Genomic DNA, 26055 nt, shown 5'->3' on the forward strand with positions numbered 1-26055 from the left:
TTTATTTCTGTTCTTCTACACACAAGTCTTTTTGACTTGCTTGCTAAAAGCACGTCAACTCCATCCGGTGAGTGAGGTGTGAATCCATGTTAGATTTTTCCTCAGAGGAATGTTCCTTTGTGGAAGCGCTTTTTTTCTTTGAAGCACTATGATCACAATCACATGGACACTTGTTTTGTGGACTTATATATGGTAGTTTTGCACTTATATTATACGTGATATATAGGCAGCGCTTTTAACTTGTTTTTTTTTTTACTATCTGATGTTCAATAGAACACAGTATAACAGCAGCTAACTAAAAACAGAAAGAGTCTTTTACTTTCAACATATAGCGTGGGTATTCATAGTTAACTAAAACGTTCTTAGTGTCACAATGTTTCTGTGCATCCGCATTCACAGAATAATCTCCTTCTGGTCCGGTGTTAGCCTTTGAAAAAAAAAAATGGCGTTAAAATGTACTAAATTAAAGTGTTCGATATCACAAAAATATTTAATACAGCTGTTATTTTTTTTTTCTTTCTACTTTTAAAACTAAATACTGCAGGGGTTATTTTAAGGCACAAATTTATCAAATGTTTATCTCATAGTGAGCAAAAATGTTATATACAACAGAATTGCTCAAAATCTAGCGATTTGACTGAACTTAGTAGAGCTTACATTACTACTACACCAATGTCATTTCTCCAGATGATTCCTAGAGGTCAACTCCTAATATAATGAATATTCTAGTGCTGAATTGTTGCCTTGTACCCAATGATCTTTTTCTAGCACACACACAATGTTTTAGAAAATGAAGCAATTGACCTTATTTTTAAACAGCTATTTATTATTAGCTTTGTTGGTCAACAGGCTGGTCTAAATGAAAACCAGCAATAAGAGAAAGTATGAAAGTTGCATCACGTAGTCTTATGTGTGAAAACATTCTACAAGGATAAAGGATTGTTTCCTCATTCAAAGATGTGGATGCTATTTGACATCGGACGCAGAGGCCATCTCTTCAGTGTGTAATTCTTCTGTTATTGTCTCTGAGGTATCTTTGCAGCTACTGGACTGTGAAGTGTGGGAGTGAGAGCTGTTCTTCTCAAGAATTGCTTTAAGTGTTGCCAATGTAGCATTTGTTCGGATTCCTGTTGGATCAAAATGGGTCCGGCTCACCAGAAATCCAGCTTCTGAGAGATACTGCAATATTTTATTTAATCTGCAATAGGAAAATAAGATTTTATTTAGCCTTAAAATAATCTTTAACAGGGCTTTTCTTACAATAACGGGAGCTGAGAATTTTTGACTTAGAAGTACCTTTGCTTAACCACTTGCCGACTGCCTAACGACGATTTACGTCAGCAGTCAGCCCCTCACAGGCAAAGCGACGTAGGTCTACGTTGCTAGCCTGTGAGGGTCTAGGGAGCGAGCGCGCGCCGCTGGAGGCGCGCTCCTGCTCGGTCACGGACCCCCCCCCGCACGAGTGACCGGTGGACCCGATGTCTGCCGGTCACTCGCGATAGTCGGTTACAGAGGGAGAAAGGCAGGCGGCTAATGTAAACAAAGCCGCCTGTCATTCTCCCCAGTGTAACAGCACAGATCATACGGTCCTGCTATGTAGGACCGTTGATCTGTGCTGTTACACCACTAGCCACATCCAATCACAGTAAGAAACACGCCCCTAGGGACACACAACGCCTCCCTCTCAAATAAAGTTAACCCCTTCACTGCCAGTTTCATTTTTACAGTAACAGTGCATATGTATAGCACTGATTACTGTAGTAATGTCACTGGTAACCTCAAAAGTGTCAAAAATGTCAATCAAGGGTCCGATCTGTCCGCCCCAATGTCGCAGTCCCGCAATAAAAAAGATTGCAGATCGCCACCATTACTCGTTAAAAAAAACAATAAAAATGACAAAAATCTTTCCCTTAGTTAGTAAATGCAATAACTTTTGCGCAAACCAATCAAAATACGCTTTTTGCAATTTTTTTTTTCCAAACATGTAGCAGAAAACAAATTGGCCTAAAATGTTAAAAAAATTAGATTTTTACATTTTTTTGGGGGAATTTCATATATAAAAAATGTGAAAAATATTGTTATTTTTGCAAAATAGTCGCTCTTTTTTTGTTTATAGCGCATGATCAAAAAATCGCACAGGTGATCAAATACCACCAAAAGAAAGCTCTGTTTGTGGGAAAAAAAGGACGTCAATTTAATTTGGGTACAGCGTCGCACGACCGCGCAATTGTCCGTTAAAGTCAACCAGTGCCGAATCGCAAAATAGGCCCTGGTCAGGAAGGGGGTAAAATCTTCCGGGGCTTAAGTGGTTAAAGCCCAACTCTAGGCTAAATTACATTTTTTATTTTTTCAATAGTCCCTGAAAGTTTGAAAAAAAAAGAAAAAGCACTCTGGCTGCAATGTTCACCTCTTCAGTGCCAACCCCAGCACTCAGTTACCGAAGTTGAATGATGCTTAGCACCACTCAACCCAGAAGAATGAAGACCAAATTAAACGCAGGACGTTTTAGAAGAACTTAAAAACCGAAGGACCAAAGCTCAGAAACAAAAAAAAATTGTAATAATCACCTGACATATAAATGCATTTAAACTATTTAAATAATGCACCACCTTATTTAAAATGACAACTGATAAATGCATTCTTTCCACCATATACAGTGCCTTGAAAAAAGTATTCATACTCCTTTAAATTTTCCACATTTTGTCATGTTACAACCAAAAACGTAAATGTATTTTATTGGAATTTTATGTGATAGACCAACACAAAGTGGCACATAATTGTGAAATGGAAAGGGGAAATGATCAACATGTATAAATACATAAGGGGTCCATATAGTGAACATGGTGTTGAGTTATTCACTTTAAGGTCAACACAGAGGACAAGGAGACACTCCTTACATCTAGAGGAAAACAGATTTAGTCTCCAAATACAGAAGGGTTTCTGCACCGTAAGAGCTGTGAAAACGTGGAATAGACTCCCTCCAGAGGTGGTTCTGGCTAGCTCACTAGATTGCTTTAAAAAAGCCCTTGATTCTTTCCTCAGTGTACAGAACATAAATGGGTACTAATATTTATAGGTAAAGTTGATCCAGGGAATATCCGATTGCCTCTCGGGGGATCAGGAAGGAATTTATTTTCCCCTGCTGTAGTAAACTGCTGGGTTTGCTGGGGTTTTTTCACCTTCCTCTGGATCAACTGCGGTTATTGGATTGTGTATATGGGATTTTTTTTTTTTTATTGGTTGAGCTAGATGGACTTTTTTTCAACCTGACTAACTATGGAACTGTGAAAATGATAAATGGTTTTCACATTTTTTTTTACAAATAGATTTCTGAAAAGTGTGCCGTGCATTTGTATTCAGCCCCCTTTTACTCAGGTACCCCTTACTACAATCTAGTGTAAATCATTGCTGTCAGCATTTTTCAAGTCTTGCCACAGATTCTCAAATGGATTCAGGTCTGGACTGACTAGGCCATTCTAACACAAGAATCTGTTTGATCTAAACCATTCCATTGTAGTTCTGGCTGTATGTTTGGGGTTGTTGTCCTGCTGGAAGGTGAACCTTCGTCCCAGTCTCAAAGGTTTTCTTCTAAGATTGCCCTGTACAGTAAAATCTTGGATTGCGAGCATAATTCGTTCCAGAAACATGCTTGTAATCCAAAGCACTCTTATATCAAAGCAAATTTTCCCATAAGAAATAATGGAAACTCAGATGATCCGTTCCACAACTATTTATAAGTCTTTCAGTTTATAGTCCATATACAAAGATTATAGCAATGTGATAGGTTGGGTCATCATAAAATGTCCATCCACAAATGGCAGCCTCCACAAGGGGATTAGAAGCAAAATCCAGCAGGAGCTAAAGAGTATAAAAGAGAAGAGACGTGCCTCTAAGTGTAGCAGTATGGGGACATTTAATGAAGGTACAACATTTAGAAACTCACATGGTTGATGATTAAAGAGGCACATCTAAGTATGCAGGCATATGGGGTAAAGCTGTCCACATAGACCATCTTCTGAACCACTGGCTCTCACCGATGTCAGTCTGCAATTGTGATTGGGAAGACTACTCTGCAGTAGAGTGATCTGAAAGCGAGACTTTGGAGTGCAGCGTGAAAGGGTGTGATGAAGATGGCAGTGCAGAGGATGGTCTATGTGGAAAGCTTTAGCCCGGATGCCTGCATACTTAGATGTGCCTGTTTTAATCATCAACCATGTGAGCTGCTAAATATTGAACCGTCATTAAATGTAACAATATTGCTACACTTAGAGGCGCCTCTCTTTTCTTTTATACCCAGTTGTGACATGACGCTACTTGCATATCAAGACATCGCTTGTATATCAAGTCAAATTTTTTTTTAAAAATTTGCTCGTCTTGCAAAGCGCTCTCAAACCAAGTTACTCTCAAACCAAGGTTTTACTGTATTTGGCTCCATCCACCTTTCCATCAACTCTGACCAGCTTCCCTGTCTTTGCTGAAGAAAAGCATCCCCACAACATGATGCTGCCACCACGATGTTTCAGGGTGGGGATGGTGTGTTCCCGGTGATGTGCACTTAGTTTTCCGCCACACATAGCGTTTTGCTTTTAAGCAAAAAAAGTTCAATTTCGGTCTCATCTGACCAGAGCACCTTCTACATGTGTCCCCCACATGGCTACTCGCAAACTGGATTTCGTTTAACAATGGCTTTCTTCTTGCTACTTTTCCATAGAGGCCAGATTTGTGGAGTGTTGACTAATAGTTGTCCCATGGACAGATTCTCCCACCTGAGCTGTGGATCTCTGCAGCTCCTCTAGAGTTACCATGGGGCTCTTGGCCGCTTCTCTAATTAATGCTCTCCTTGCCTGGCCTGTCAGTTTAGGTGGACAGCCATGTCTTGGTAGGTTTGCAGTTGTGCCATACTCTTTACATTTTCAGGTGATGGATTGAACAGTGCTCCGTGAGATGTTCAAAGCTTGGAATATTTTTTTTATAACCTAACCCTGCTTTATACTTCTACACAACTTTATCCTGGACCTGTCTGGTATGTTTTCTTGGCCTTTATGATGCAGTTTGTTCACTAAGGTTCTCTAACAAACCTCTGAGGGATTCACAGAGCAGCTGTACTTACATTGAGATTAAATTACACACAGGTCGACTATTTACTAATAAGTTGACTCCTGACAGCAACCGCTTCCACTAGATTGTAGTAAGGGGTACCTGAGTAAAAGGGGCTGAATACAAATGCACACCACACTTTTCAGAAATCTATTTGTAAAAAATTTTGACAACCAATTATCAACATTTTTCCACTTCACAATTGTGTGCCACTTTGTGTTGGTTTATCACATAAAATCCCAATAAAATAGATTTAAGTTTTTGGTTGTAACATGACAAAATGTGGAAAATTTCACGGCGTATGAATACTTTTTCAAGGCACTGTTCCTTTTAAATCACACGTTATATTCATCCTGAGCGACAATATTTCTTAACTTATATCAACCTGGACCTATCCTTGCCTTATAATGCCATATCATATATGTACCCAATACAATATTGCATTACACCCAGTGGGTTTCTTCATGCCAAAAATAAATTCTATAATTTATAATACATTAAATAAAACAAACTGCAAATGTAGAAATCGTACAAATTGCCATAAACAACCACAATTGATCCAATCTGTTGGTGTACTGCAGTCCTATATAAAAACACACATGCTCATTTGATGGAACCATGCTCTGATTAAAGCTTCTTTGGTATAACAGGAAATAAAGCCTTATAGCCTAATATTGATTTACATCTGCCCTAAAAACAGTTCTATAAAAAAAAAAAAAATATATATATAAAGAATGACGACTTATCTGTTAATTATATATCTTGGAGTGCAGTACAAGACAAAGGATATTCAAAGGATATAACCCTGGGTTATAGACTGCTACCTTTAGGTGATTTTACTCCAAAAAGGCTTTTGGATATGCCCTGCCCTAAGCATAACCCTGAGACCCCTGTTTTATAGCAATCAATGCTGATTAACACTGGAACAAATGGGATGGTGGACTTTGTCCTGTACTATATTCTAGGATATTTACAGGTAAGTAAAGTACAGCACAGGATGCAGGCTGTATATTCATAGACCTTGAGCCCTCCAAAAGCAATGAATCAGAAAGGTGGGCAACAAACAACAGAACCATGACAATTGACCCAACCAATCTGATAAGGGTCAAGAACCCACCACAGAGTGATACTGAAAAAAAAACTTGCAGCAGAAAGCTGCATCTGCAGAGGCCTGGATATTCACCTAGTGTAACCTAGATCAGGCGATGGCCTTAAGAAGCTGAGCAACAAATGCTTGATGCTAAAATGTTGGAGGAAGAAAACTGAATTTTTGTAAAATCTTACCGTAAAATTCCTTTCTCTGAGTCCTCGACAGTCGCCGCCCCTCATATAGTTTTCACCAATGGGTATTGACCTCTTACCCATAGGAGCAAGCTAGGCATAAGACTTGTTAAAAACAAAACAATTTGCATAGACACACCTGTAGGGGCTGTCCCACTGGTCCAATACCCCCCTGCTATCAGCATTCCCAACTCAGTTTGGTAGCAAGCAGTAAATAGTCCAAAAACCCCAAAAGAGGGGCGGGGGTGGCGACTGTCCAAGGACTCAGAGAAAGGAATTTTACGGTAAGGTTTTACAAAAATTCTGTTTTCTCTTACGTCCTCTGACAGTCGCCAACCCTCATATAGTCTTCACCAATGGGATGTCCCAAAGCAGTGTAGACATGAGGGGTGTGAAGCGCAACCATCACAAGGCAACGCAGCACCCAGGTCAAAGAAAGGAACCTTATCTGAACCAGAAAGGTAAACTCTGGGTAACAAGAAAGCTCAACAGGAGCAACAAACCCAGGAAAGCAAATCAAACAAAGGGGGAAACAACCCTAACAGACAGGCAAACGCCATGTCCCCCTCAAGGCACGGCCGCGCACAAGACTTTGTGGCCAAAGGAGGCATCTGCCGATGTCATAATGTCAAGTTTGTAAAATTTGGAAAATGTGTGCACGGACGACCAAGTCGCCGCCTTGCACACCTGGGCCACCGAAGCTTAATGCCGGAAGGTCCAGGACGCACTCACTGCTCTGGTAGAGTGCGCTTTGACAGGGAAGGGCGGCACCCGTTCCCTAATAGAATAGGCCTGTACAATCGTCTGTCTGATCCATTTTGAAATGGTTGCCGCAGATGCAGCCATACCCTTCCGAGGGCCCTCTGGAAGGAAAAAAAGGGAATCCGACTTCCTGAAGGATTCAGTAGACGACCGGTAAACCCTAATCACCCGGACTACATCCAAGGAATGCAAGGCAAACTCCTTAGGATTCGCACATAGCGAAGGCAAGACAATATCCTCGTTAAGGTGAAACTCGGAAACCACCTTAGGACGGAACGCTTGGTTAGGTTCGCAAGACCACCTTATCCCTATGAACAACCAGGTAAGGGGAGCGGCAAGACAGGGCCGCCAACTCCGACACTCGCCACCAAAAACGCAACCTTCCGTGACATCATAGGCAGAGTAATCTCCCTGATGTTCTCAAAGGGAGGACGTTGCAAAACAGACAGGATCAAATTCAAGTCCCAAGGAGGTAAAGGCGCCCTCCGGGGAGGCGCCAAATGACGCACCCATTGAATAAAGGTGCGTATCAAAGAGTTTGACGCCAAGGGGGCGCTGGAAAAGGATTGCTAGTGCAGACAACTGACCCTTAATCGTGGTCAGCGCAAGACGCTGGTCCACACCAGATTGCAGGAAGGCCAACACCCTCGCCACCGAAAAAGAGCGAGGATGGACGCCCCTGGATTCACACCAGGCAAAATAAGTCTTCCAGGTACGGTAATAGATTTTACCGGACGAGGCCTTCCAAGCCTTGAGCAGGGTAGGAATGACCGCCGCCCCGATCTCTCAGGACCTGGCTTTTAACAGCCACGCCATTAAAGCCAGTGACTGTAAAGCAGGATGGAAGATCGGCCCATGAGACCGTAGATCGTCTCGCAACGGGAGCCGCCATGGAGGTTCGACTACCAGTTGCATGATGTCCGCGTACCAAGACCGGTGCTGCCTGTCCGGGGCCACCAGAATGACCAACTTCGGTTCTGAGACCAACCTGTGAAGGAACCTGGACAACAACTGAATCGGGGGGAAGGCATAAATCAGACGATACTGATTCCAAGGTACCACCAGCGCATCCGAGGCGTCTGCCGGAGGATCGCGCGTTCTTGCCACGAACCTTCCCACCTTGCTGTTTAGCCGGGACGCGAACAGATCCACATCCGGGGAGCCCATATCGCGCACACAGCATCTGAAACACCTCCGGGTGTAGGGACCATTCCCCCTGGTCCAGGGTCTGGCGGCTCAGGTAATCGGCCTGCCAATTCTCCACACCTGGAATGTGAACTGCCGAAATCGCCGGGACGTGCGTCTCGGCCCAAGACAGAATCTTGGTCACTTCCTGGGCCGCCCGGGCACTCCTGGTGCCCCCTTGGTGATTGATGTAAGCCACAGCAGTGGCGTTGTCCGTCTGCACCCGCACAGGGCGGCCACGAAGATGATCCGAGCAACGGAGGAAGCACAGTCTGATCGCTCGCAGCTCCAAGATGTTTATTGGCAGGGAGGATTCCTCCTCCGACCAAGTGCCCTGGGCAGACAGAGTGCCCAGAACGCCACCCCAGCCCGACAGGCTTGCGTTCGTGGTGACCACCGTCCACAACAACGGCCGGAAGGGTTTTCCCTCCGTCAGAGCCGGAGACTGGAGCCACCACAGAAGATCCTCTCTGGCTTGGCGACTCAAGGATATCCTCCTTTCCAAGGAAAGAGGATGCCTGTCCCATCTGGCCAGGATCTCCGCTTGAAGAGATTGTGTGTGGAACTTTGCGAATGGTATCGTCTCGAAAGACGACACCATCAATCCCAGGGACCGCATGCAGGTCCTGAGCGACGAGGATTCGTTGTCCCTGAGGGACCTGACCTCGTCCTGTAGAGTCCGGAGCTTGTCCGCCGGCAGAAAAACTTTGGCTTGGGCGGAATCCAGGACCATCCCCAAGTAGGGAAGTCGAACAGAAGGGGACAAAGTCGACTTCTGAACGTTGATGGTCCACCCGAACTCCTGGAGCGTCTGAACCGTAGTCAACAGGTCGCGTAACAGGCTCGGACTGGCACTCGATCTTAACAGGAGATCGTCCAGATAACCCAAGATCGCAATTCCCTGCGCCCGAAACAGGGCCAGAACAGGAGCCAACACTTTGGTAAACACCCTTGGAGCCAAAGCGAGACCGAAAGGTAATGCCACAAACTGATAGTGTTCCTCCGCGATTGTGAATCGGAGATACCTCTGATGACCCTCGAATATGGGGATGTGTAGATACGCATCCTTGAGGTAGATGGAAGCCAGGAAATCTCCTGGGCTCAGGGAGGCTACCACCGAACGGAGGGATTCCATGCGGAACTTCTGAACCCGCACAAAGAGGTTTAGAAACTTCAAGTCCAGAATCGGACGCACCTTGCCCTCCTTTCTGGGCACTGTGAAAAGATTTGAGTAAAAACCCCGAAACCTGTCCCGATTTGGAACCGGGACAATCACCTCTTGGGCGAGGAGATCCTGAACCGCCCGATGAAGATCTCGGAAATGATCTGGGGGGTCAAATGAAGATTGGAGGGAAAGAATCTGTCTGCTGAGCGTGATCGAAACTCGATCTTGTTCCCTGACCGAATGAGTTCTTGAACCCACCTGTCTTGAATCTTGGCCAGCCAAGGTCTGGGAAAGCAGCGCAGACGTCCCCCCACCCCTGAAACGGGTGAGGGCGCTCCTTCTGGTCGAGGCGGACTGAGTCGACGACTCCCCGCATAAGGGATGTCAGACACCGTCTTCTTGGACCAAACAATGCAACGAATCGTAACTGCGACTTCAGACAGTCGTGCGACTAGAGGGGCCTCATCCAAGGCCGCGTCACACAGGTATAAAACAGCCTGACCAATTTGATCCACCATCTCCAGAGTAGCAGGAGGGGTGGAGTCAGCAATAAGAGTGTGCCTAAGCGCCGTGGCCCACTCCACAACAGCCTGAGAGACCATTACGGAAGCGAACACGGGTTTCAGTAAGGAACCCGCTACCAGGTATATGTGGCAGGTAAAAGTTTCCACCCGCCTATCCGCCGGGTCTTTAAACACCGGAGAATCCTCCGCGGGCATCAAAGTGGCTTTATTCAACCTGGACACAGTGTGGTCCACCTTAGGAGCCGCAGCCCAGCGAGAATTCACCAGTTCCGCAAAGGGATAACGGTACTGAAATCTCTTGGACACCGCAAAATTACATTTTAAATTGCACCATTGGTCATTCACGGTTTCGTGAAACTCCCCGGGACAGGGAAAAACCTGACCCGACTTCTGGGCTTTGCGGGTCCCAAAAGAAGACCGCTTACCCCAAAGGTGGGGCTCATCATCCAAATTTAAAGTGTCTTTCACAGAGCTAATAAGCGCAGCCATTGCAGCGCGTTCTCTTGCTGATCCGGAGGGGGAATCCTCCTCCTCCTCCACATCCGACTGAGAAGACTGAGACTCCTCAGGGGGTGCACTGTCCGTGACAACCAAATCTGGCTCTGAATCAGAAGACTGAGAGGGCATAGGCCTTTTCTTAGAAGCCCGGTCAGACATCAACAAATGTACTTTTGACGCTAAAGTCGCAAGTGCAGCAGTAAGTGAGACTATAGCAGAGGATTCAGGAGTACCTGAACCCTCCACCAGATCTGGGGGGAATTTGCTAATTGAGCAATCTCAAATTAAATGACACTGGCCCTTTAAATCGGCGATTTCCGCGGTTCCCACCACAACTGCACCGCAATGAGGAACCAGACTTGTGCTACCAGAAACTGAAGGAAAATGAATGCTAGCAGGAATGCAGGCCAGGAAACACCATAAAATCCCCCCAAAGGTGATCTATACTTGCCACACGCTGCCAGCTCGATTTGCATGTGAGAAGAAAGGAAGTGACCTCACGCCTCTAGAGGCAGAACACAGCCCTGAGCCACAAAAAAATGGTTGCCAATACAAGTCTATGGAGAAAAGCTCTGGGAAAATGGCCGCTGTCCACATAAGGACATAGTGCCCACACTAAAGATGGCGCCAACAGCATTGCAGAAAATGGCTGCTGCCCTCACAATGAGGCCAAACAGCCTGCCCACATCTAAAATGGTTTCCCGCCGATTGCGGCTCCCAAACACCATGTCTGTACCCCCAAATAGTTGCCTAAGCACCTCAGGGCTATCCGGGACTCCCGCAACGCCCCATATAGCGGTAGAACCACCACAGCGCCCCCACAGAGACCGGGAAGGGACACACAGGGATCGCACTGACAGACATGAGGGGGACATTACAGATCCACACTGAACTGCCATGCCCACAAAACAGAGGGCCCACATACACACCCCGACAGACAATTGCCATAGACAAAGGGGTAGTAGGGAACTCACCGTTCCAGCGAAAAACGTGGGTACCGCTCTGTGACAGGAAGCCTCCCACTCTGGGTGGTGGTGCCGTCAGCCGAAAAGGACACTAGCAACACGCGGCGTACCGCAGTTGAGACATCCCAGCGAAGTAGCCACTTCGCAGGCTCATCCCTGAGGACAGGGACATGGTCGTTTGCGAGGCCTGGGCGTACGCATAGCATGCTAACGCTCAATGGCAGGCTGGGATTCCATAAGGCTCTAGGACAACCAGTGCTATTCCCAGCTCCGCAAATGCTGTAGTCATCTGAAGCCCAACAAACTAAGCACAGGAACAAAGAAAAAGCTATCTTATGAAAGAAAAACACTTTCTCAGAGAGAAAAAATAATAATTAGAAAAAAGGCTGAGACTGCAGCCCCAGCCAGGGAAAAGCCAGCCTACTCCTATGCTAGGCAGAGACAAACTTAATTGGGAATGCAGCTACATGGGGGTATTGGACCAGAGGGACAGCCCCCTGTAGGTGTGTCTATACAAAGGTTTTGTGAATGTTTTCTAACAAAATCTGCCTAGCTTACTCCTGTGGATAAGACCAATACCCAGACGTGCAGATTGTATGAGTGGGCGGCGACTGTCAGAGGACGTAAGAGAGACTTTAGTTTTGGATAGAGTTGAAAGGGATTAGAACACCAGTTTTTTTTGCAGTCTGTGCCCCTGTTAAGGAGGTTCACCCTCTCTATTTTTCCTGTTTACCATTATCACTGAATGTAAAAGTAAAAGAATATCCCACATTTTGGGTTGTCCCCAGAAAAGTAATAGAGGGAAATCTTCCAATGGGGACATTTTTTTCTGGTGAACTGCAAGTCCCCATGGAATTTCCTTACTTTGCAGGCAGTTCCTCTCACTTCCTGAATGGCTATGGGACAGGAAGTGAAGAGAAATCTTCGCAATTGGACACAGATGGTGAAATAAGAAAAAAAAAAAATCTGACATAGGTTTTAACTCTCCCTTGCTCTATCCCAAAAAAAAAACAAAAAAAAAAAACCAAAACAAAAACACATTTTGCCTATAGTTCTACTTTAAGATAATGATGAGATAAAAACAGTTTTTTGTTGCAATATTCACTTGCAGTCCAGAAGTACAATACTTTTTTTTTGTTTCTAGATGCCCAGCATAATTCAATCCACATTCTGTGAGTTAAGGTCACCCCGAACCTGCCCCGCCTGTGGCTGGACTGTAAAAGAAGCAGCACAGTGAAGAGCTAATCTCACTGTCCATCTGATTTCTGATCTGAACAGCATGCACATTTTTTTAATCTTTGTACTCATTTTGGCTCTCACACCCAAATTCTGTTGTACGTGCACTACAAGAGGTGGATACAGGTCAAATTCCGGTACATTAATAATGTATTGATGATTACAGAGCTATATAACTGAGTCTTCTATATCTGCATGGAGTTCAGTTTTAACCTTACTTTGGTATGTTTAATCCACCAATCGCATGTCTGTGAATGCTGTAATAAAATGGAGGATGTTCTGCTCGAGTATCATTCTTTAGACGTTTAGGAACATTTGTGTTCATGTCCTGCCGTTTTCTTTTACCTAAAAAAAGATAACAAAAAACCCTTCAAGTTCAGGCAACCGCACACAAAAAACATTGTACATAAGCTCCAGAGGAAGATGTCATAAGCCACAAGAGAACATCAGACACAAATGACCAACCATACCCTCCCAGTCGCATACAGATATAAACCCACACTAGGATGACTAAGTTAATTAGCCTAACAATATATTTTTTTAGATCTTAAGAAGAAACCATACACAGCTTGAATTTTAAGCCATGGGTGGCCCTATTGGCACCACCGGTCTTGACAAACTTTGATCTAATAGTTGAAAGAGTCAGATGGAAAATCTCTAGCCCAAGAGCAGCTAATGGGATGCTGTTACTGTTAAGGTATTTTGACAGCTGCGGGAACATTCAAAATGAAATATATTTGTATAATAAAATTTCTGCTATCACTATGATCTAAAGCGCTCAGGATTTTTAGAAAACCTCAGATAACATAGGACACTGGTTAACAATCCTACTTGTTTACCACAGAAATGGTAAAAACATAATGCTTTATTCAGCATCTTGTTACTTGGAATTTGATGTAGGTTTTGCATTTTCAAGTTCAGAGCTTAGCAGCTGTGATGAAGAGCAAGAGAAATGGGCACTCGATACAATCTGACTGTAGAAAAATTGAATTTTTGTAAGAACTTACCGTAAAATTGTTGAGTCCTCTGACAGACGCAGCCCTTCCAAGTTTCTTCACTACTGGGTAGGTAGTGAAACTTCATCAAAAAACTTTCACTAGACACACCTTTAGGGGTTGTCCCTCTCGACATTACCCCCAGACACAGAGCTACTAATCAGTTTCGTAGCAAGCAGTACAGGAAGACAACCAACCCCAAGATAGAGGGGCGGGGGCTGCGTCTGTCAGAGGACTCAAGAGAAAATAATTTTACGGTAAGTTCTTACAAAAACTTTATTTTTTCTTACGTCCTCTGACAGATGCAGCCCTTCCAAGTTTCTTCACTATTGGGATGTCCTAATAGTGGGGGGTGGGAAGAGACACAACCAACAGTACGGCAGCGTGTCAACCAGGCCAGAAAAAAACTCAGTCAACAGGGCAACAGAAGCTGAACAGGAGCTAACCCCAGAACAAAAATTCACCCCAAGAGGAGACAAACATGTCCCTTCAACAGACCGCAGCGTGTAAAATTTTGCAGCCAAAGGAAGCATCCGAGGAGGCCATCACGTCAATCTTATAGAATTTTGTAAAAGTGTGCACAAACTACCAGGTCGCCACTTGCACACCTGAGCCACAGAAGCCTGATGGCGAAAAGCCCAAGAGGCACCCATGGCTCTAGTAGAATGTGCCCTCACAGGGAAAGGAGGAACCTGACCCTTTAGAGCAGGGGTGGGGAACCTTTTTTCTGACAAGGGCCATTTGGATATTTATAAAATCATTCGGGGGCCGTACAAAATGATCAACTTAAAAATGTGCCTGTTATATTTGGTCAAACATTTAATTAACTCACCCCCTAGTGTAATGGCTGGAACTGGTTCTCTTTGGTGAGGTGTGTGATGTTAGCTGGTATTGATGATGATGCTACTCGCAACTGGTTTTCCAGGTTTGCGTCGGTCAGTCTGGAGCGCAGTCGACTTTATGGTGGTATGTTTTGAAAAGAACTGCTGGCAGGTAATGCTGGTGGGCATAGCTGGCTGGTACTGCTGGTGGGTACTGCTGCCTCTGGCTGGTACTGCTGGCTGGTACTGTGCTGTAGGTACTGCTGGCTGGTACTGTTGTGGGTACTGCTAACTCTGGCTGGTACTGCTGTGAGTACTACTGGCTCTGGCTGGTACTGCTTTGGGTACTGCTGGTTCTGCTGTGGGTACTGCTGACTCTGGCTGGTACTGCTGTGGGTACTTCTGGTTCTGGCTGGTACTGCTGGCTCTGGCTTATACTGCTGTGAGTACTGCTGGCTCTGGCTGGTACTGCTGTGAGTACTGCTGGTACTGCTGGCTCTGGCTGGAACTGCTGTGAGTACTGCTGGCTCTGGCTGGTACTGCTGTCTCTGGCTGGTACTGCTGTGAGTACTGCTGGCTCTGGCTGGTACTGCTGTGTGTGCTGCTGGCGGGTCAATGCTGGCTAGCAGCGGTGCCGCGCTGGAGGAAGAGACGATGTTTCCTGTATTGGTCACAGGCGGAGTGCATTTGATATCACACCGCCTGTGACTCACTCAGACAGTCACAACGGAGCCGGAACTATACAGGAAGCATTGGCTCCATTATGACAGATCAGCTGAGAGACACAGACTCAGCTGCACGGGGGGCCGGACCAAATGACTTTGAGGGCCGCATACGGCCCCCGGGACATAGGTTCCCCACCCCTGCTTTAGAGAATAGGCCTGAACAATAGTATGTCTGATCCATTTGGAATGCAGCCAAACCCTTCCGAGGTCCCTCAGGAAGGCCAAACAGAGAATCAGACTTCCTAAGAGATTCCGTGGCCGACAGGTAAACCCTGATCGTCCGAACTACATCCAATGAATGCAAAGCAAATTCCTTGGGATGCTTGGGCTGGAAAGCAGACACCACCTTTGGTAGAAAAGACTGGTTGGATCGCAGAACAACCTTATCCCTATGAACAACTAGATAAGGCGAGCGGCAGGACATAGTCACCAATTCAGACACTCTCACCAATTCAGACACTCTCTCTGCGAGCAGAGGTGATAGCCACCAGAAAGGCAACCTTCTGGGACAACACAGGCAGAGATATTTCTCTGATAGTTTCAAAAGGAGGCCGTTGCAAAACAGACAAAACAAAATCCAGGTCCCACAAAGGCAATGCAGCCCTCCGTGGAGGAGCCAGATGACGCACCCCTTGAATAAAGGTGCGAATCAGGGAATTAGTCGCCAAGGGACGCTGGAAGAAAATGGCCAGGGCCGACACCCGACCTTTAATAGTACCCAGCGCCAAACACTGTTCCACACCTTCCTGTAAGAAGGCCAAGATCCCTGCCACCGAAAAGGAGCGAGGATGCAACCCTTGCGACTCACACCAGGCAATGTACGCCTTCCAGGTACAATGGTAAATCAGCCTGGAGGTAGCCTTCCGAGCTCTCAGCAAGGTAGGAATGACAGCTTCAGAGAGACCTCGGTCTCTCAACACCTGGCTTTCAACAGCCAAGCCGTTAAAGCCAAGGAACGTAAAGCAGGATGGAAGATCCGTCCTTGAGACAGCAGATCTGCTCTCAAAAGGCAGCCGCCAGGAAGGCTCGACAACCATCTCTACGAGGTCTGCATACCAAGACCGACGAGGCCAGTCCGGGGCCACCAGAATCACCCGTACCCGTTCCAACGCCAACCTTCGGAGGAACCTGGACAACAGCTGAATCAGGGGAAAGGCAGAAATCAGCTGATATCGGTGCCAAGGCACCAACGTGTCTGTGGTGTCCACCAGAGGATCTCAGGCACCGGCCACAAACCTTTCCACCTTTTTTGTTAAGACGGGATGCAAACAGATCCACGCCCGGAGTCCCCCACCGGAGACAAAACTCCTCCGGATGCAGGAACCATTCCCCCTGGTCCAAGGACTGATGATTTAGATAGTCCGCCTGCAAGGTCACCACTCCAGGGACGCGGAGATAGCTGGAACGTGTGCCTCGGCCCACGTAAAAATTTCAGCCACTTCCTAGGCCGCTTGGGCACTCCTGGTGCCCCCTTGGTGACTGATGTAAGCCACCACCGTAGCATTGTCGGTTTGAACCCAAACTGGGCGACCATGCAACCTAGTCGCCCAATGGAGCAGGCAGAGCTTGATCGCCCTGAGCTCCAGGACATTTATCGGCAAGGAGTCCTCAGTCGACTATGTCCCCTGGGCACACAGTATGTCCAGTACTCCCCACCCAGCCCGTCAGGCTGGCATCCGTGGTGATCACCATCCACAACAGGGGCAGAAAAGATTTTGCCCTGACTCAAAGCGGGCGACAGAAGCCACCACGAAAGCTCCGACCTCGGGAGACGGCTCAAACATATCATCCTGTCCAAGGATTGTGGATCCCTGTTCCATCTGACAAGAATGTGTGCTTGCAGAGTCCTTGTGTGAAACCGTGCAAACGGGATTGCCTCGAAAGCTGAAACCATCAACCCCAGGGACCTCATGCAGGTCTGTAGGGAGGAGAGATCGCTGTCCCTGAGGGAACTGATCTCTCCCTGCTAAGTCAGAAGTTTCTCCTCCAGGAGAAAATTCCTGGGCACCATGAACAGGTTTGAATAAAAAACGCAAAATCTGTCCCACTGAGGAACCGGAACAATAACGCAGTGAGCATGAAGATTTTGCACTGCCCCCTTGAGATCCTCTAAACAGCCGGGAGACAGAAGGAAATGTGATGGAAAGAACCTGTCTGCGGGGCGAGATCGGAACTCGATCTTGTACCCTGAATGAATCAGTTTGTGAACCCATTTGTCCTGAATTAGAGACATCCAGGGTTCCTGAAAGTAACGCAGATGTCCCCTCACCAGAGATGTATAGTAACTAAGTAGAACTACTTCACTACTGTACTTAAGTACCGAAAGGCGGTATCTGTACTTTCCTAGAGTAGAATTTTTTTCTCCTACTTCCACTTTTACTTCACTACATTTTTTCAATGATTTCAATACATCTACTCCAATATTTTTTTTTGTGCTGCATAGTTACTAGTTACAATTATAAAAATTACCACTGCCAGAACAGTAGATGGCAGGTTTCATGAAGCTCAAAACGTGTATTGTCAGCGCATACGAAAATAAATGCTACTGTATGTATAAATAAAAGCTGCATTTGAAATAATAAAAAAACAATATGATGTTCAAACTTTTGACTTCTTTCTTTAATAACTACATAACACAGTACTTGTACTTTTACTTTCAGTACTTGAGTAGCAATTTTTTTTTCAAAACTACTGGTACTTTTACTTTCAGTACTTGAGTAGCAAAATGTTTTAAAAAAACTACTTGCAATACTTAAGTACAAAAAATGTTGAATACTTTAGTACTTCTACTCAAGTCACTTTTTGATAGAGCACTTGCACTTCTACTCAAGTCACTTTTTGATCGAGCACTTGTACTTTTACTCAAGTATGGGTTTCGAGTACTTTATACAAGTCTGCCCCCCACCCCTGAAACGGGTGAGGGTGTCCCTTCATGCGGAAGATGACTGAGCCGCAGCACCGGACTGACCGGCCTCAGGCTTACCAGACCAGGACTCTATTTCCACCAGAGGCCTTGAAAGATTTACCCCATATAGGGGATCTCAGATACAGTCTTCTTAGAGGTATGGTCCGCCGACCAGCTCTTTAACCAAACCATGCAGCGGAGGGCAATCCCCACCGCAGACAACCGTGCGACCAGGGGAGCCTCGTCCAGGGCCGCGTCACACAGATACACCATGGCCTGGGCCATTTGGTCCGTGAGCTTGATGAGTCGGGGGAACCGACTCCGCCAGCAAGTTGCGCTTAAGCACCTTGATCCATTCCGTAACCGTCTGAGAAACCAGCACGGACGCGAACAGAGGCTTGAGGAGCGAGCCAACCACCAAGTACATGTGGTGGGAAAGTGACTCCACGCGCCTGTCCATTTGGCCTTTAAAGACCGGGGAGTTCTCCATGGGTACCACTGTGGATTTATTCAACCTGGAAACAGTGTGGTCCACCTTAGGGGACACCGTCCAGCGATTGGAAACCGGGTCCGCAAAAGGGATAACGGCGTTGAAAACGATTGGGCACAGGCTTAACGCGACGCCACCATTCGTTTACAATATCGTGAAACTCCTCGGGGCAGGGGAAAACCTGACCCGGGCTTTGCGGGAGCCGAAGACAGCTCGCTTATGTGACTGGGTGGGCTCATCATCAATGTTCAAAGTCTCCCTGACGGAGCGAACAAGTGCTGGGACTGGGATCCCTCAGGGAGGGCGTTGTTCGTGGCAAACATATCAGGCTCTGTATCAGAATACTGAGAGGGCATCGGCCATTTTTGAATATAAACTTGTGACATGACAAGATCAACTTTGGACGCCAATGTTTTAATGGCTGCAGATAGAGAAGCTAGGGAAGGCGATCGATGCACATACAAGATCAGTGGGGAAATTTTCACCCTGGGACTCCATTTAGGCAGATATATATATAAAAAAAAAAAAGGAGCGCTGGCCCTTTAAATCAGCGATTGCGGTCCACACCACAGTCCCGCGCTGCTGCTGGAGTCCCTCTTAATAGAAACAGCTAACTGAATGAGTACAAGTGTGTGAGGGAATGCCCCCAAAAGACTAAAAAGCCTCCACACAGTGTCAGAGAGAAAGACAAACCGCTTCTCTGGCAGCTGAAAGATGGCTGAAGGAAGTGACCAAACATCACTAGAGGCCGAAGTGCCCTGAGCCACCCAAAAATGGTTGCCAATAGAAAGTATAGGGAAGCAAAGGGAAAATGGCTGCCGCCCTCACAATGCGGCTTGCCCACATCATCCAAGATGGCGCCAGAAAACGGCGCCAAAAGCAAATAAAATGGCTGCTGCCCTTAATCCGATGCAGCCAGGCTGCCCTCCCCCGAAATGGCGTCCGAAAATGGCGCCGCCAAGCAGGAGCCCAGGGACCCTGGCCACTGCGGGATTCCACTAAAGGAAGCCCCCCCAGGACAAGGTAGTAGTCCTACACCCCCCCACGCAGTGGATGCCACTAGAGCGCCCCCATAAGGAGTAGGGAGACAGGATCAGTTCAGACCGGCCAGGGGGGACCTCACAGAGAACGCAGCTCTGACATCCCCAGGAAGAAGAAAAATCTCTGCAGGCTCGTCCCCATCCGTCGGGGGAACCGTCGTGGCGAGGACTGGGCGGACCATAACATGCGCACGCTCGTAGGCCAGGCTGGGGTACCATAAGGATCTAGATTATCCAGTGCGAAGCCTAGCCCGGCTGTCGCTTGTAGTTCGCCAGGAGGATCCCTCTGACTAGCTAGCGTTAGTGAGTTAAAAAAATTAAAATTAAACATTTCTTCAAAGAAAATAAAAAAACGGCGTCCCAGCAGGGTATCCTAGATCCTACTCCTGAGCTAGGCAGCAAGAAACTGATTAGTAGCTCTGTGTGTTTGGGGGTAACGTCGAGAGGGGCAGCCCCTAAAGGTGTGTCTAGTGAAAGTTTTTTTTGAAGAAGTTTCACTACCTAGCCTGCTCCTGCAGAGGGCGCCATTATTATGCTTTTTCGGACTTATTGGTGCAGTGCTTATCTAGACAATAGATACCAGTTTTTTATGACTGGGTGTGCTCGGCACACACTGAGATTTTCATGCACTCGATTATACTGTTCCAGTATAGACAGATGACAGCATAGAAGTGCTACAGTGATACTGTACAACCACCTGAAAATGCTATAGCACCTGTTTATGATGAGGACTTGGAAACAGGTGATAGGAAGGTGGGACAATAAATAATCTGCAAGGTTCCTTGTTGCACGCACCAGCATATCTCATTTATGATGGCTCTGAAGCTGAGCCTGACTCAGATGATCCCTCATATGCACCTGATGATCCCTCATATGCACCAGCAGGGAGCATCGATAGTTTAAAAAAACTATTAGATGGGCACCTTAAAGACCACAACATACAGGGGTATACAATGTATGGTTATAACAGCAAACACACACACACATCATAGGTTGAACTGGATGGACTAATGTCTTTTTTCAACCTCACTATGTAAAAGTATGTGATGACTTTCCGGACACTGAAGTTCCATCTACTGTGCAGCAACCTCCTCCATCAAAGAGAAAGAATGTCATTGGAACACCACTTCTTGATGTGAAAAATGTGATGTTGCCATACATGTGACGTGTTATGTTGACTATTGCACTGAACAGCAAGTGTAACCACCTCCGGAGACAAGAAAAATGACTTTATACATTGGGGTTGATTTACTAAAAGCAAAAAATAAACTGCACTTTGCAAGGACAGTTGCTCCAGAGCTTAGTAAAGGAGATAAAAACTTTGCTTTGCAAAAAATAACCAATCACATGTAGGGAAAAAAAAAAAAAAACAGCATTTTTGCTTGCACATGACTGGATGACGGTAGTCAGAAGAGTTTCTGCTCATTTACTAAGCTCTGGGGCAACTGCACTTGCAGAATGCAACTGTAATTTGCAAAGTGCATAATTTATTCATCTTTCGTAAATCAACCTCTGTACAATGTAGCAGTAGTTTTGCCTAGTGTTCAATTTTTGGAACACTACATAACTCAACAATGGAATAATAAAAAAAAAAAAAAAAATTCTCTCCAAGTTCTTGTTCTTTGATTTTTTCACATATATGAATTACAAGCACAAATTCAAAAAATTACAACCTCAGGCATACATGGGTTAAACAGATGGTTAGGAAGCCTGTTATATATGCCTTCTGAATGGTTTTCTGAATTTAATTATTGTGAAGGGTGAAGCTGTCTATACATGGTACATTCTTCAATCTTAAGTTATTGTAAAGTCTCATTTTTTTTTAAATAACAACCATGGTATACTAAACTCCTCTGTGCAGTTGGTCTTGAACAGAGCAGCCTGAAACCTCCTCTTCTCGGGCCCCTCCCTTCTAGCACTTCCCTCCTATTGACTGCCCCTCATATCTAAAAACCAAAAAGGAGACTGACAATAATAAAAAAGTCCTTGGATAAGGATGAAGTAAATAACGGACTCATTCACTTATTTACGGAGTTCAAATTTACACAAACCACAGCTTTTTTCAACAAAGGAAAGTAGGAAAAGCTGCCGAGAGCTTCATTAGATGGCTAGTTACTGTAGATTATAATCTATTCATATAGCATGAATAGTATATAGTAGGGATCGACCGGCAGGCCTGATATGCACTTTCCCCGATGTATCGGAATCGGCCCTGGAGGTTACCAATATTGCTGATATTTTGGGAAAGTGCTTGTACAGGAGTGATGCCTGCAGCTAGAGGCTGCAGAGGTTTCTTTATTCAATTGTCCTCTAGGCTTAAAAAAAGCTTACAATGAGTTGATCTCTGCCAAAACTAGAGGGTATGAAACCCTGGTCACACAACATAAATGCCCCTAATCTATTATAATTAATAAACTTTAACAATCCCGTCGTGAACTTAACATCTGTCTCACCATAAGAGCCGAAAAAACAATTGCGTTGGACGAATCAGAAGTTTTTTACTTAGCGTGATCTTCCACGATCCTTGCTAGCACACAAGCTCACCCCTAGACACTCACATATGGCACTCCCTAAAATTAGACTTTCGGGAGGTCATATCTCCCAAGAGCCCCAAAAAATCATTCAGGAGTTCCACAAATTTTATGCTGATCTATACGGGCAACCCCGGGATGCTGCTCCCCCATCCATTAAAGACTTTTTGGGGAACCTGCCTCTCCCATCTATTGCGGAAGCACATGGAGACCTTATGGACCAGCCCTCCACATGTAAGGAGATTTGTAATACTATCAAAACATTATAACTTCATAAGTCACCTGGCCCAGATGGTCTTCCTAATTTTTATTACAAAAAATTCTCTGAACAGCTGGTCCTACATAGGTCTCTTTACTTTAATTCCTGGCGGGATGGTGAAGCAGTCTCTCTGGATGAAAATAAGGCCTACATTAGCGTTATTCCTAAACCTAACAAAGATACTACTGACATCAATAATTACCGCCCAATCTCATTAATAAACTGCAATTTAAAAATCCTTACAAAACTTTTGGCCTCTTGGTTCAATACTTTTTTGGCGCAGTATATGCATAAGGATCAGTCTGGATTTATTGTAGGGCATCAAACGCAAATCAGATTTGCAGGTCTACAACTTTAATTTAAGCTGTACGTATCAGCTGTACATACCAATTGGGATGCTTCCCTCACTCTGGAACGTTTGCTTCTTTCATTGGACCTCAATAAGGCTTTTTGATAGCTTAAATTGAAATTACTTATTTGTTACTTTAGAGAGCTTGGGTTTCGGCCCTACATTTCCTTCCTTACTGAAAACCTTGTAAAGTTCCCGTTAGCTCAGGTTTCCATTAGAGGATATAAATCACCACCATTTCCTACTAGACGTGGCACAAGATAGGGCTGCCCACTCTCCCCTTTACTTTTTGCATAAGCAGTTGAACCCCTGGCTATGGTGATTTGCTCACACCCTAACGTTTACGGTATTAATTGTGGACAACAGGAGCATAAATGGGCTTTATTTGCCGATGATGTCCGATGATGTCCTTATGTAGATCACTTATCCTCAAGTGACTCTACCTAACTTGCTGTCCCTTCTGGACCATTTTTCGCAACTTTCTGGTCTTTACCTGAATTCTTAAAAAACAACGGCACTTAATGTTTCATTATTCTCTGCAATGGTACAGGCCCTTTGTGATACTTTTAATTTTCAATGGGCACTCCCTTACATATTTAGGGGTTCAATTGAACTCCTTTCCATATTTGACCACTTCTGGACCGGAAGGATTTGCCCCCTTAATGACCAGGCAATTTTTTGCAATTCAGCACTGCGTTATTTTAACGGACAATTGCGCAGTTGTACAATGCTGTACCTAAATAAAATTGAGGTCCTTTTTTCCCCACAAATAGAACTTTCTTTTGATGGTATTTGATCACTTCTGTTTTTTTTATTTTTTGCACTATAAACAAAATATGTGAAAAAAATAAAACAATATTTTTAACATTCTGCTATATAACATTCCCCCAAAAAATCAAAATCAAAATATATTAACATTTTAGACCAATTTGTTTTCTGTTACATATTTTTGATTAAAAAAAAAAAAAATAAATAAAAAAATCGCAATAAGCGTATTTTGATTGGTTTGCACAAAAGTTATCGCGTCTATTAACCACTTCCATACAGAGCAGTTAGGCTGGCCATACACTATACAATTTTCTTGTTCAACTTTCCTTTAGATTTACCAAAACCATATAATAAGTTCAAACCTGAACACTTTCAATTTGTATGCAATCAGGCAGGCCCTTGCACTACATAGTTGAAGGTAAATCTAAAGGAAATTGAATAAGAAAATTGTATGGTGTATGGCCAGCCTTAGACACCCTTCCTGCCCAGACCAATTTTCAGCTTTCAGCACTCTCACACTTTGAATGACAATTGCTCAGTCGTGCTACACTGTAACCAAACAAAATTTTTATCATTTTTTTTCACACAAATAGAGCTTTCTTTTGGTGGTATTTGATCACAACTGGGGTTTTTTTTTTTTTCGTGATATATGCAAAAAAAGAGCAAAAATTTTGAAAAAAAAACACTTTTTTTTAGTTGCAAAAAATTAATTTTTCTTCATACATTTGGGCCAAAATGTATACTGCTACATTTCTCTGGTAAAATTAACCCAAATTAGTGTATATTATTTAGTCTGTGTGAAAGTTATTGAGTCTAGAAGCTATGGTACCAATTACTGAAAATTCATCACACCAGATGTACTGACTGCCTATCTCCTTTCTTGAGGCCCTGAAATGTCAGGACAGTACAAATACCGCCCAAATGACCCCTTTTTGTAAAGTAGACAGTCCAAGGTATTTAGTAAGAGGCATGGTGGGTTTTTTGAAGTTGTAATTTTTTCCCACAATTCTTGGGAAAATGAAGAAAAAATTTTTTTTTTCTTTTTTTTCCCACAAAGTTGTCAATTTATAAGCTATTTCTAACACATAGCATGTACACAGCAAAAATGACACCCAAAAATACATTCTGCTACTCCTTCTGAGTATGGCGATACCACATGTGTGAGACTTTTACACAGCCTGGCCACAAAAAGAGACTCCACATCCAAGAAGCACCTTCAGGCGTTCTAGGAGCATAAATACACATAAAACTTTCTTACTACCTATCACACTTTTCAAGGCCCTAGAGCACCAATACAATGGAAAAGTCCACAAAATAACCCCATTTTGGAAAGCAAACACTCCAACGTATATTCTATGAGGCATTATGGGTCGTTTGAACATATTTTTTTCCACAGGTTTTTGGAAAATGTGGGAAAAAAATGAAAACTTTTTTTTTTTTTACACAAAGTTGTCAATTTATAGGATATTCCTAACACATAGCATGTACACAGCAAAAATGATACCCCAAAATACATTCTGCGACTCCTCCTGAGTATGGCAATACCACATGTGTGAGACTTTTTCACAGCCTAGCCATATAGAGGGGCCCAACATCCAAGGAGCATCATCATGCATCCTAGCCACTTGCCTAGGCCTATTTTTGACATTTGGTGTTTACAAGCTAAAATCAGTTGTTTTGCTAGAAAACTGCTTAGAACCCCCAAACATTATATATTCTTTTTTAGCAGAGACCCTAGAGATTAAAATGGAGATTATTGCAATATTTTTTATCACACCGCATTTGCGCAGCGGTCTTCCAAACGCAATTTTTTGGGAAAAAATTCACTTTTTTTAATTAAAAAATAAGAAACCAGTAAAGTTAGCCCAATTTTTTTCCATAATGTGAAAGATAATGTTACGCCGAGTAAATAGATACCCAACATGTCATGTTTCAAAATTGCGCACGCTCACGGAATGGCGACAAACTTTGGTACTTAAAAATCCCCATAGGCGACAATTTAAAAATTTCTACAGGTTGCCATCTTTGAGTTACAGAGGAGGTCTAGGGCTCAAATTATTCCCCTTGCTCTAACGATCGCGGCGATACCTCACATGTGTGGTTTGAACACCGTTTACATATGTCGGCGGGGTTTCCGTATGCGCCGCTTTTGCGCGCGAGCTAACGGGGACAGGGTGCTTTAATTTTTTTTTTTTTTACTATTTATTTTATTTATTATTTTTTATTTTTACACCGTTTAACAAAAAAAAAAAAATGGATCATTTTTATTTCTATTACAAGAAATGTAAACATTACTTGTAATAGAAAAAGGCACGACAGGACCTCTTTTTTGTGAGATCTGGGGTCAAAAAGTCCTCAGATCTCACAAGTACACTAAAAGATAGAAAAAAAAAAAGAAAAAAAAAAATTATATAAAATGAAAAAAAAAAAAAAAAAAGGACCTTTAAACCGGTTGCTAG

General features: G+C 44.4%; 1 protein-coding gene across 4 annotated transcripts in view; it reads right to left on the reverse strand.

Moving 5' to 3' along the window:
- Positions 1-832: 832 nt before the first annotated feature.
- TRMT1L (tRNA methyltransferase 1L) overlaps positions 833-26055 on the reverse strand; it is a 313438-nt gene continuing 288215 nt past the window's right edge. For 3 of the 4 annotated variants that reach the window (XM_082272088.1, XM_082272087.1, XM_082272089.1), the window contains 2 exons: positions 12932-13058; positions 833-1198 (listed from right to left, as the gene is read on the reverse strand). In XM_082272088.1, the coding sequence (XP_082128214.1) occupies positions 967-1198; positions 12932-13058 (359 nt within the window). In that variant the 3' untranslated portion in view covers positions 833-966. The remainder of the gene's footprint in view (positions 1199-12931; positions 13059-26055) is intronic. The other variant, XM_082272090.1, reaches the window with a different exon arrangement.

The sequence above is a fragment of the Pelophylax lessonae genome (genome assembly GCF_965119305.1).
Source record: "Pelophylax lessonae genome assembly, chromosome: 11".
NCBI classification, from domain to species: domain Eukaryota; kingdom Metazoa; phylum Chordata; class Amphibia; order Anura; family Ranidae; genus Pelophylax; species Pelophylax lessonae.